We start from the raw sequence: 13,017 nt of genomic DNA, 5'->3' as shown, positions 1-13,017 counted from the left end.
GTTTGAGAGTAGTTTCAAGTTAGTGTTTTTAAATTATTTTAAAATAAAAAAATTAAAATTACAAAAAATAAAAAACTTCCAATTTAAAATTTCTTTGTTTTTTAAATAATTTTTCTTTTTTTTTAAAAAAATAAAAAATTTATTTATTCAGAAAATATTATTGAGAATAATAGAATAAAATAAAAAATAAAAAATATGTATCTTCTATTATATTATAAAAAGAAAGTAGCATGCAAAAATTTAAATAAAGTAATATGCTTATAAAAGTTTCTATTAATAATCCAATAATACTAAATATTGGATAGAGTAATAAAGAAAAATACAAAACAAAAAAGTTATTTAATGCCTATATAAGTCTCATTAATTTAACAGAGATTTTATTCATTAAATTTCATATAATACTATTGAGAACAATAGGATAAAATTTAAAATAAGAAAATATTTCAAGAGTAATAAAATATATATCTTCTATTATATTATAAAATAAAAATAGTAGATAAAAATATTAAACAAAGTAATATGCTAATAAAAGTTTCTATTAACAATGCAATAATACTAAATATTTGATAATATAATAAAGAAAATTAAAGAACAAAAAAGTTATTCACTGACTATAAAACTCTCTTTAATTTAATAGAGATTTTGTTCATTAAAATTCAGATAATATTATTGAGAACAATAAGATAAAATTTAAAATAAAAAAATATTTCAAGAGTAATTAAATATATATCGTCTATTATATTACAAAAAAAAAAGTGGTAGACAAAATATTAAACAAAGTAATATGCTAATAAAAATTTCTATTAACAATTCAATTATATTAAATATTGGATAATATAATAAAAAAATACATAACAAAAAAGTTATTCGTTGACTATATAAGTCCCTTTAATTTAATAGATATTTTATTCATTAAAATTCAGATAATATTATTGACAACAACAAAATAAAATTAAAAATAAAAAATATTTCAAGATTAATAAAATACATATATCTTCTCTTATATTACAAAAAGAAAGCGAGCAGATAAAAATATTAAACAAAGTAATATGCTAATAAAAATTTCTATTAACAATGTAAAAATACTAAACATTGGATAATAGAATAAAGAAAAATATAGAACAAAAAAGTTATTTAATAGTTATAAAAGTCGCTTTAATTTAATACTGATTTTATTATTGGATATATCATATTGACAAATAAGGTGACAATTGAAATTTAATAAAGCAATACGATCTAATATGTTCAAACGAGTCCGATCACAATATAATTTAATTAATATATTTTAATATTGACCGCGCGATACGACCAGTAGTAATTAACTTAAGGGAGAATCCGCGCGTCTAGCGAAGAACGCTCAACTGCTCTTCGAGTGACGAATTGCACAGTTGATCTCCCTTGCACCTACTAATCCTTTTTTACGTAACTATATACTATTTATTATAATACATATATATGTTACAAACTTACTAACTTTCATGAGTTTTCAACATGCAATGATCATTCTTTGCTACCAATTTTTCTCAAGTGTTGCTTTCACAGTTCCCCCGTGTAAGTACAACGAAAAACGAACAAATTCATGTTTTATCAATTATCACCATTAGAATCCATATTTATTACTATAGTTTATATGCCAAAGAAGAAAAATATAGCAGTTTACATTTCATATAAGGCGTAGCTTTTTATTGAGAAAGGCCACGCTGCATGAATGAGTTCATACATACATTTATATATGTGTACATATAATAGATTGAACTCACTCCAAATTCACCGGCTAAATTCTGTCTCTGTAGATAGGCTTTGTTATGTCAATGATAAGCATTGTGACATCTGATGCTTGTCAGAGGCACAGTTTATTATTTTTGAGCATTTCTTGAATCACAGCAACAAGAAAAGTTATCGAAGAAACTAAGGAGTCGTTTGTTTTGAAGACAAGTGATGCTGGGATTAATTACACATTTACTGCTTTATCCTAGGATAACTTATCCTGAGATTACTGTTCCACCCTTTGGCAGGTATAAGTTACCCCAGCCTGTTTTTAATCCTGGGATAACTTACCCTAGGATTAGTAACCAAACAAGGTATAAGACGGTACTAAATTTTCATCCAAGGATTATTTTCTTTATCCATCATACCAAACAACCCCTTAAGAGGAATAAAACAGAATCTCAACACATACTATTGAATTTCTTGGGTGACCTTTCACAATAATATACATACCAACTAGTAAATCACAAGCACAGAAGATGAAATATGACAAAGGTTTACTATAGGTACAGGTAAAACACAGTTAAATAAGAAAACAAATAGAGGACTGTGACATTTCTTTCTGACTTTTGGTTCCATTTCCAGTATCATCAAAACTGCAGGAGCTAGAGATTAAACAAATTGAGACACAGCATCCTCAGTTGACATCCTCCTGTTATGTTTTGTTGGGAGTAGGGAACCAGACTCCTTGGATTTTGGCCATTTGGAGGGCTTTCTCTCTTCTTTCGTCCATAGCTTGGCAGCCACCGTCTTGAATCCACTCTTTGCACAAGTAACTAAAAGCTTAACGAGCTCACTGAAATTCAAGAGCGGCCATTGCCAAATATTAAAGTAACATCTGTTAGAATAGTAGCTTGGGATTGAGATGTAGCAATTGTTGTTGTTGCTGTTGTGTTTGAAAAGCAAATCCTAGACTGGACATTCAAACTATCATTTGTTTCAATTCAATGTCAGATTGTGCAAATGTAAATTAGTGTTTGTCACCTGCTTTTATCCCACCCAATAATTTAACCGCCATGAAGTATTAGGTGAAACACTGCAGATATGACTACCACTATCATGTCACAAAGACCAATAAAAATCATCCCTAGCTCAAAGATGCATGAAGCTACAAGAATCGAAGAAATAATAGATGTAGATAATCTTTTAACGCTATATCCTTTGCTCTATTTTACCTCAATGCTTAATTGTAGTGCATTTCTACTGATGCTTTAACCTTCTAAGTGGGAAACAGAAGCCTCTTTCCTCTAGCACTATTTGTCTCCATCAAGTTGCTGGATCTTGTTATGCAGCACTTCAGCATTGCGAGCTTTATTCCCCTTTTCCCCCTTGAAAAATTTGGCAATTTAATATTTTGCTTTTTTACTCCAAGGCTATTAGCTATTTGAATAGGAGCCTCCTAAAGGAAATACATTTTGAACAGATTATGTGATATTGAATCTACTCTACATGAACATGAACTAGATCTATTCGTCTCCTTTATTTTTAAGAGAATCTCCCCGCCGGAACTATTGTTAAGACCACCAAGCTCTCTCGATTGTCGGATGAATTTTACTCTTTCTGCTTTGCAGTTAAAGTATACTAGAAACCTGGGCTACTTTGTGCTACCAATCTCAGGCTATTACTTTGAGAAGAGGGCAGGAAGCCATGTTCATCCCTCCAACCCCCAAAACTTATACTCATTTGTATTTCACATGTTTAATGCTCTTTTAATTTAGGGAGTTGCCACTAAAACATGCAAGAAGCCGATTGCCCATCTCGAATAAGTGTATGTGTGTTCTTCCTAACTGAAACTGAGTCAAACAAGGCAAAGTGCCAAAGTAGAGGAAAGGTAAAGATAAATAGAGTTAGTTCTACCAGGGTTTCCCCCATTTTTCCAAGTTTAAATTCACAAAAGCAGCCACAAAGCATATTGAACTCTCAATGTAAAATTGGACAAATTGGAAAATATAGTGGTCCATGAGTTTGCAATAGCAGATTAGCTCAATGTCCTTTCTACCAAATCCTCTATCTGACTTCATCTCCTATAGCCAAGATATTATACTGAAAACTGCGAATACCAAGTCATCCTCAAGGATACTTTATGGAGTATCTTTTACTCCCAAAAAGATGATATAGTTTCACCACCTACACTCTTTTGAACCTTGAGGAAAAATCATGATAAATGATCTCTCTGCCAGGATAATTATCGCATATGGCAAATTAATCAATCATATAGGTCAATAAAGAAAGAGAAACCTCTGATCAAGCGAGTTCAGGGAAAAGGGATGGCTGCACTTACAGAGGTGAGCAAGGAGAGCGACCACCATTCACATAGTAGATGAACAAGTACGCATCATAATGCTGACCGTTAATAAAATAAAACGCAGGCAGCCTCCTCACACATTGAAAGTACATCTTTTTGTACAAGTATATGGCAGGGTTATTATATGAGATCACATGTAGGTAAACTGCTCGACAAGTCGGGATGGTCGAGGCATATTTTATGACCTCGTGAATTAGAGAACTAGCTGAAAATCAAAAAGTACAGACCATTTGGTAAGTCATAAAATGAAAGAAATAGATATAAGAGTGTAAACGGAAAAACAAAGCCTCACCTATGCCGAGATTTCTATAAGAGTCTGCAACTCCCAGTGTCAATATGTAAATAAGTGTTTGCTGTGATCTCGATGAGTCATATCTCAGAAAATCTTCTATCTACAGATAAATGTGATTCAAAATCAATAAAATTTTATAAGGCTAAATTCTACGAGTAAAAGAGCAGAAAGGCTCACGTCACTGTCTTTTGCTAGAACAGTCCTGGCAGTCACAAATCCAATAAGTTCGTCATTTTGCCCATTGGGACGATTGCGATCAACAGCTCCCCATGAAACAATGCCCCGGCCATTAACAACATTTTGGAAGAACTCAGATTCATATCTAAGTACCCCGAAAAAAAAAAAGAGTTATTAACAAAATGAAATGTGTACCTTAAAGATCAAAAACTTTTGGTTATGGAACACATTCCAGTTTAAAAGTTCAAGACACTATCTGACAGCATCTTACTTGAATGACCCAAACATGAAATAAATAATCATACCTGATCGGGAACAGATCCCCGTGGATTTTCTCAAGTACTTCCAAATCAGAGGTTCGTATAGGCCTATATTGAATGAGCGGAATGTGGGAGAGTTTGAGGTTCTGCATTGGACAATCTAGCATCAATCCCCAACAAAAATTTGGTGTATCTGTAAAGCTCGTTTGAGAAGTCTTCCCTCCATCTATACATCATGAACCAGAATGGCCATTTAGTCTCTGCAAGCTGGAGGTGATTTCTTGCTCTTCCTCAATTCCTTTATACACGTGAGGTAGTAGCAAAACTAGACCTCACAAGAAAGTAATCTAAAAGTGTCCAGTAATACGCCCTTTGGTAATAGTAGCTCCAGCAACTATCGGCACGCCAAATATGTACTACAGAAAATAAAAAGGACGCAAGGGTGAGCAAGTTCACAAAGAAGCACATTTGCTTTTTCCTTGAGTAGAAGAGATTTTATCCAAATCTCTAGTATCTAAAAGCTCAGAGCTTATATATACGACTCTCTTGTATGCTAATACAAATGAATTATTAGTACCAATAGAAAAATACTATCTACAAGCAACACTAAAAACTTGGAGACTCAAATGATGAAAGATCTTATCAAGTTTCATCTTCATGATTATCCCAAGTTGGAGGTTAACTTTAACTGGCAGTAAGAATTGGGAAATTTCACTCAATATTTGACAGCAAACTTCAGAATAGTTCGAGTTGAACCAGGTTCTAGCTTCTAACTCTCAATTTCAAGTGGGAAAAGAAAAAGGGAACACAATGAGGTAAACCAACAACAAGGCTTTCGAAATCCTGCACAATTATCTAGCAAATGTGAGTCCCAATTCTAATTCACAAAAAAAGGTATTCAGAAACTAATGTTATGACCTGTAGGCTAATCTTCACCCTATGCAAATTTCTAGTGGAGACATAAATCACACACCATTTGAGTTTTTTAAACAAACAAAAGAAACTAAAGAGTACCAATTGAACTCAAGGAATAAAGAAAGCTACATTCATCACATACAGAACTTAGCTAAATTTTCCCACAAAGAAATAAAAAAGACAAAATCCAAAAGGTACCAAATTCAACTGGAGTAAAAGAAATTCCACTCACTACCAAGCTTAGCTAAAATTTTCAAACCGAAATAAAATATATAGAATACCAAAATTGAACACGCTAACAGCAGTAGAACAAATAGAAACCCACATAGCGGATATGAAGAAAGAATCGAATTTTATGATCTTTATAGCAAAAAAAAAAATTGATCCCTATAAGACCATGTAAATTGTCAGATCAGCAGCAATAATTACCTGTGGTGTGGCAGCTGAAGCTTGAAAATGGGATATGAGATGTGAATTACAATATGCAGGGATAAGAAATGGGAAAAATCAGAGAGAGAAAGTTAAAAAATATTCCTTTCTCTTTCGTCGAAGTGAAAAATCCTTTGGACGGGAAGAAAAAATAGGAATCCAATTCTTTATCGACGCTAAAAAGCCCTCCTTTAATTTTCTTCCGGTCAACGACTCTGACTCGGCGACACAACTCGCCGGTGCATTGGAATGTCTCTTTTGCCCCTATTCTCTATTCGAATTCAATTTTTTTTAATTTTATTTTGTGTGGTTAATTTGACATTCTTGTCAAGTGATATTTGAAAATGATAATAGGCAGTTGTTAAGGTGTTTATATCAAATTATGTTAACTTAATAACAGTTAATTTATATGTATTTCTTACTTCACTAAATTACTTAATTATAATAAGTAACATAATTTAGCGAAAATATTTAATGCGAATAAATTTTTATCAAAATATTAATTTTTTGTTCAATTTATATGACGCTGACTAAACACCGAAATTTAAAACGTCAATTTTATACATAATATAAGTGATAGTGAAAATCTACTAATATATCTAGTTACAAGGTAATTGGTGTTACTAGCAAACAATAACTTCCCTGTTTCGCCCCTTCTATCTAATTGTCATGACTCATTATGTATGTACACATTGGGTGCACACAAATACTAGTTGATTAGAAATTAAAGTTTATTGACGTCTGTTTTGCTAAAGAACCATTCAAATATTAAACAAATAATGGGACGCGAAGATCGGAACTATATATGAATCTGAGCCATTGCGATCTATATTTCAAACACATCAAAATTGAGTTAAATACACAAAAGTGCCCAAGGTGATCTAAGATCTTTCAAACATGCCACATTTGACTTTGATGATAAAGTTGACTAATTTTTGGAGTAATTTAACATTAATTCTTTAATAAATTAGAGTAAGAAATAATGATAAACGCTGGCTAAATAATCTATCTATCTATATCTATATATATACTATATTAAAAGTACGAAACTCCTTAATGAAATGTTGTTTGTCTTTTTTATCCTTTTAAAAGTAATTTTACACTAGACAATATTATCATTTAACTATTTATCTAATATTTAAGATTTTAAAATAAATAAAAGTTTAACTATTAAGTCTTTCCTTATTTGAATTACGTATAAATTCCTAAATATTAGGAATTTAAACTCAAATAAATTTTAAAATATATATAAATACAATCCTTATTTAAATTGGGTAAAATAACTAATCTTTAACTCCAAAAATATGAACCCTCTCACATTAGGTAGACATATAATTTATTTTATTATAATTATGAGTATGTTTACCTAAATATTTATCTATACTATATTTAAAGCACAAAAACTCTTAGCGAAATGTCGTTCGCCTTTTTTACCTTTTAAAGTAGAGTTCACATTGGCAAAATAGTCATTTTAATCAATTCCCTAATATCTAGGAATGATCATTTAAATTATTTTCCTAATATCTAGGAATAGTCATTTAATTTTACTAGAAATCTTTCCTTATTTAAAATATATAAGACTCTTAATATTTAAGACTTTAAAAGTAATAAAAGTTTTACCTTATTTAAATTATTTCCTCATTTAAACTAACATACTTTTCATATTGAGATAATATGAATTGTATTCTTTGATGGGCGTTGAAATCACTTGAGGGACAAAGAGTACAATTTTAAATCACAAGATCCAAACGCCACCAGTTATGTATTTTATTTTGAATTTAGTTTTGAAATAATTAGTTTTGAAATTTTAAAATGGAATTCCTTGGTTTTAATTTTTTTGTTTTTTATACTTTATGTGTATTCTGACTCATGATTATCTTTAATTATTAATATAACTATGAATTGTGATAAATATCAGTACTAATAGTAAGATTCTCATGATAAAGCCAACCAAATAATAAAAGAGATCATATTTCAGCAAAATTATTCGTGAATTAAGAGAGATAATATCCAATCAGTTGAATTCAAGTACCATCACTAAATATTTTCAATGAAATTTGAATTCAAGTACAATCACTAAATATTATCAATGAATACCTTTTAATTAGTTAATTATAATTTATTTTATAATTCAAAAAATAAAAAAATATATATGTAGATAAAAATAGATATTTCAAACACTATTATAATGATTTATCTTAATGCACATTATATGAAATATTAATAGATTTTTATACCTTTTGAGAATAATATTACATAACGATACCTTATGTTGGTTAAGATAATAATAATAATAATAATAATAATAATAATAATAATAATAAATATTAATTAATTGAATGTCTTCAATCAATCAAAGGTTTTCTCTCGGCGCATGTTACGTTAGGGTTTACTAACGTGCGCCCAATCCGAGATGACGAGAAAGAAAAGACAACCGGGTCCGACGACGACCTCGCCCAAAGCTCCGGTACTGACCTCTAGGCAGATAACACTAGAGTCAGGTGTTCCCCAGACCTTAGCACCGATTCAATTGGACCATTGGCTTCCAGGAATGGTGAGTGCTCCTACAGTGATACAAACGGGCCCCCAGCCGGACATTGCAGAAACTCCTCCGGAGCCTGATGTAGGGGCTTCAAATGCGGCGAGAAAATTGACTTTCTCTGCCACATCTAGCGGAGTCAAGCCTACAATGGCTGAAGTAGTTAAAGGAAATAGAGAGCAACAAACGAGATTGAAGCTTGATTACTTCCCACCTGTAATGAAAGATGGAGTGAAAGTAGTTAAGCTAAATCCCCAGGAGATAGCTGACCAGAATCAGAAGTGGAGTCTACCATTAATTGATTATGTTATTGGCAATAACCCTACTTTTAAGGAAATGCTGAAATTTGTCTATGGAGCCTGGAGCTTCGCCAATACACCTCAGGTATTCCTTCATAATGATGGGCACTTCATTTTCAAATTTGAGAGTGAGGAAGATAAAGCATCGATTCTCCAACAAGGACCATACACGTTCAACTATAGGCCTTTTATTCTTAAACAGTGGGATCCAGAGTTCCAAATGAACAACGAACCTACTCAAATTGTTCCTATATGGGTAATGTTCCCAAACTTGCCAATTCAATTCTGGGCCCTTGGAAATTTGGGTAGAATAGCAAGCTATCTTGGGAAATCAGTGTGTACCGATAGGTTAACTGCTCAAGAGCAAAGAATTGCTTATGCTAGGATATTGGTTGGGATGGATATATCCTAGCAGCCTGATTCAATCTCCCTTGAATTAACTAATGGAAAGTGCTGCTACAATCTATTGAGTATGAATGGAAGCCCATGTATTGCCAAGATTGTTTGAAAGTGGGATATATCACAGGGAAATGCAAGGAGGGACCAACAGTACCTGAACAACATCAACTAAGTAACAAAAAGAAAAAAAAGAAGTTGGAATGGAAAGCTAAGGATGTGCCTAATCAGATATGGGATAATCAGACTAATGCTCAAGTAACTGAATAAGGTGCTAACAAGGAGATTCTAAAGATGATCAAGAAGCTAAAAGGGAAGGGCAACAACAGAGGAAGCTAATTGTCAGAGGGAAGAAAGCAATGCCAATAACTACTGATAAAAGCCAGGGAATTGATGAACTGGAACTCGTGCTTAGAAGGAATCAATTCAGTGCTTTGAGAATACAACTAGAGGTTACCACTAATAAAGTGGTAAAGGGCACTAGTCCAACCAAGCAGCCCTCATGATCTTTGGATCATGGAATATTAGAGGGCTAAATAAGCCCTTCAAGCAGAAGGAAGTCAAATCCTTTCTACTTAAGAATAAAATGGCTCTTTTGGGATGCCTTGAGACAAAATTTAAGGCAAGAAGAGCAGGGAAGATTCAAAGGAAGTTAGGGGCAGAGTGGCAGGTTTACTGTGATTATGCAGACTACCCAAATGGAAGAATATGGGTTTGCTGAAAATCACAACAAGTGGAAGTTGATATCCAGTACTTAAAACCTCATATAGTTCACTGTAAAGTAAAAGATAAGGATTCTCAATTTGCCTGCTATGCAATTTTCGTATATGGTTACAACACCATTGATGAAAGGAAAGATATCTGGAGACAATTGATATTAATCAATAGTATGGTGGTCGACCCTTGGATTATTCTTGGTGATTTTAACACCATATTATCTGTTAATGATATAATTAATGGATCACCAATTCAACAGATAGAAACACAAGACTTTCAAGATTGTGTTAATGAGATTGGGCTTGGTCAGATGTCACGACCCCAATTTTCCTCCGTAGGAGGTCGTGATGGCACAAAGACTAGGTTAGCCTATCAATTATGCGGAATACAAAACCGAAACTCAAATCTCAACATATAAAATAAATCAAACCACGATTCAAATAGTTACAACTCCCAAAACTCGATAGGAATAAGTCATAAGCTTCTAAGAATTTATTCTAAGTATCCCTATATATCATAGTCTAAAGAGAATAAGTAAAACAACATAATAGGGATAGAGGAGGACTCTGAGGTCTGCGGACGATGACAGATATACCTTGAAGTCTCCACGTACAGTCTAGCTCACTGATACCTGGTCTGATAGGAAGTACCTGGATCTGTACAAAAAGATGTGCAGAAGCGTCGTATGAGTACACCACAACGGTACCAAGTAAGTGCCAAGTCTAACCTTGGTAGAGTAGTGACGAGGTCATGTCAGGGCCCTACTGAAAATAATAAAAAACAGGGCGAAAACTTTAACAATATCATAATAATAATTACAATGGGAATGAATAAAGTAAGTAGTATGTCATAATTTAACTACACAGAATGTCACGACCCAATTCCATCTTAGGCCGCGATGGCGCCCTACACCATTGTTAGGCAAGCCAATACCGGTCAAACTAATGGTTTCCCGTTTAAAAAAATTATTAAGTGGATAAAATTTCCTCATTTGTTTAAAAGATTTAGAAACTTGCAAATGTGACATAATTAAACGGAAGTAAACGAGTATAAATCGTAATCATGTAAACAAATCCAAAATCATAAGTCTACTAGTGTGTGTGCCAGGACTTGGTATCACAATTATGTAGGCAATCTAGTAGAATATATAAAAGAATACTAGCCTACTATCTGAACTGAAATAGACAGAGAAAAAAAATAAAACATAAGGGAGACTCCAGCTGCTACAGAACGGCTCGGAAGGCAACTCACCGTGAAGTCTCGAGATGGGGATCAAATCTGTGCACCAGACTGGTAACCAGATGCACCTGCCTCAGATCCTGTACAATTAAGTACAGAAGTGTAGTGTGAGAACATAAATATTATGTACCCAGTAAGTATCTAGTCTAACCTCGAAGAAGTATGACGAGGGGTCGACTCCGACACTTACTAGGGCCAACAACATGATAATATGAAATTCTAATTAAGCATGATATACAATAATAAGACTCAGCACAAGAAATAACTAAACAAGTTTTCAGAAATATTTAAGAGCTTGAATCACTTCCTTCATTTGAAACATATGATCACACAAACAATGAATTTATCCGATTATGAAAGGAACTTCCAGTTCTATTATCACACACGAATACCACCGAGGACGTTCAACCCGATCCAACATAAATGTAAACTGTGCACTGCCGATGGTCGAACGATGCGAACCATAGATAAATACAACCTGTGCACTGCCGAGGGTCGAACGACGCGAACCATAGATGCATCTATTACCCCGCTCGTGGATCATACATGCGACGTGGTCAAATATATATTTATCAATAAATCATAACCCTTTCTTGATTCTTTTCAAAATAAAGACAATTCGACTTGAAGCTTTTAAATCCTTAAAAATCCTCAACTCAGTTCCATTTGATACAATTAACAAATATAATCAAATAACGGTGTCCACAAGCATGGTGTAAACCTAAAACTACCCGGACATAAACATGAATAGTAGCTACATACGGACTCTCGTCACTTTGTGCGTACGTGACCCCCACAAATAACAACACATATTAATTAAGTTCACCTATGGGGTAAGTTCCCTCTTACAAGGTTAGAAAAGATACTTACCTCGTCTCAAAGCTTACTTCCCAATTCAAGAATGAGCTCAAACCTCCAAATTTGATGCCAAACGACTCGGAACTAGCCAAACATTATATAAATCGATCAATCTATGCTCAAAAGTTCATATCTCCACTATTAAAGTGATTATCCAACCAAAATTGCACGATTCCTAAAATGCATCCCCGGGCCCACATGCCCGGATTCCGAAAATATTTGAAGAAAGTTGTTACCCATAACCTTAGGAACATAATATATGATTTTCACTAAGTTTCATAATTATTTTCGTGGTAAAATCTCATTTTTATTAAACCCTAGGTTTTTCATCTCAACCCATGATTTCTACCAAATTTTCATGTGAAAATCTACCCATAATATATGTACTAGACTCATATTCAAAAGAAATTACTTACCTCACAAAGCTAGGTCGAAATCCCCTCCTTAGAAGCTCTCAAATTGCCCAAGAGTGGAAGAAAATGTGATAAAAATGGTCCTAACCTGTAATAAATGAGGCTCACTGCCTCCAGCGGTTTCCGCATCTGCGGTCATAGGGCCGCACCTGCGCCCTTGCTTCTACGGACAAGGGTCCGCTTCTGAGGAATTCACTGGGCCGGCTGGGAATGCTTCTGCGGACGGGTACCCGCTTCTGTGGTCCCGCTTTTGCGAAGGATGGGCCGCATCTACGGAACTTGGGCTGCCCTCCTTTGGCCGCTTCTGCGGGGCTTGGCCCGCACCTGCGAGCTTGCACGTGCGGCTGACCAAGCGCAGGTGCGGTTTTGACAGATCTGGTGCATTAGCTGTTGCTCCAAATTCTCATCTTG

At 33.7% G+C, this 13,017-nt stretch overlaps 2 protein-coding genes across 2 annotated transcripts; one reads left to right on the top strand and one right to left on the bottom strand.

Moving 5' to 3' along the window:
* Nucleotides 1-2,156: 2,156 nt before the first annotated feature.
* On the bottom strand, nt 2,157-6,306 carry LOC104115846 (histone acetyltransferase MCC1). The gene is made up of 6 exons (XM_009626567.4): nt 6,146-6,306; nt 4,847-5,217; nt 4,542-4,686; nt 4,365-4,464; nt 4,049-4,277; nt 2,157-2,563 (listed from the first exon to the last, which is right to left on the bottom strand). Exons 2-6 carry the CDS (start codon nt 4,966-4,968, stop codon nt 2,380-2,382), a joined length of 780 nt encoding a protein of 259 aa, XP_009624862.1. The 5' UTR covers nt 4,969-5,217; nt 6,146-6,306; the 3' UTR covers nt 2,157-2,379.
* Nucleotides 6,307-8,696: 2,390 nt separating this feature from the next.
* On the top strand, nt 8,697-9,395 carry LOC138908210 (uncharacterized). The gene has a single exon (XM_070198861.1). The coding sequence runs from the start codon at nt 8,697-8,699 to the stop codon at nt 9,393-9,395; it is 699 nt and encodes a 232-aa protein (XP_070054962.1).
* Nucleotides 9,396-13,017: the final 3,622 nt, after the last annotated feature.

Source organism: Nicotiana tomentosiformis, chromosome 3 (genome assembly GCF_000390325.3).
Source record: "Nicotiana tomentosiformis chromosome 3, ASM39032v3, whole genome shotgun sequence".
NCBI classification, from domain to species: domain Eukaryota; kingdom Viridiplantae; phylum Streptophyta; class Magnoliopsida; order Solanales; family Solanaceae; genus Nicotiana; species Nicotiana tomentosiformis.
This window is presented reverse-complemented; position numbering and strand designations above follow the sequence as displayed.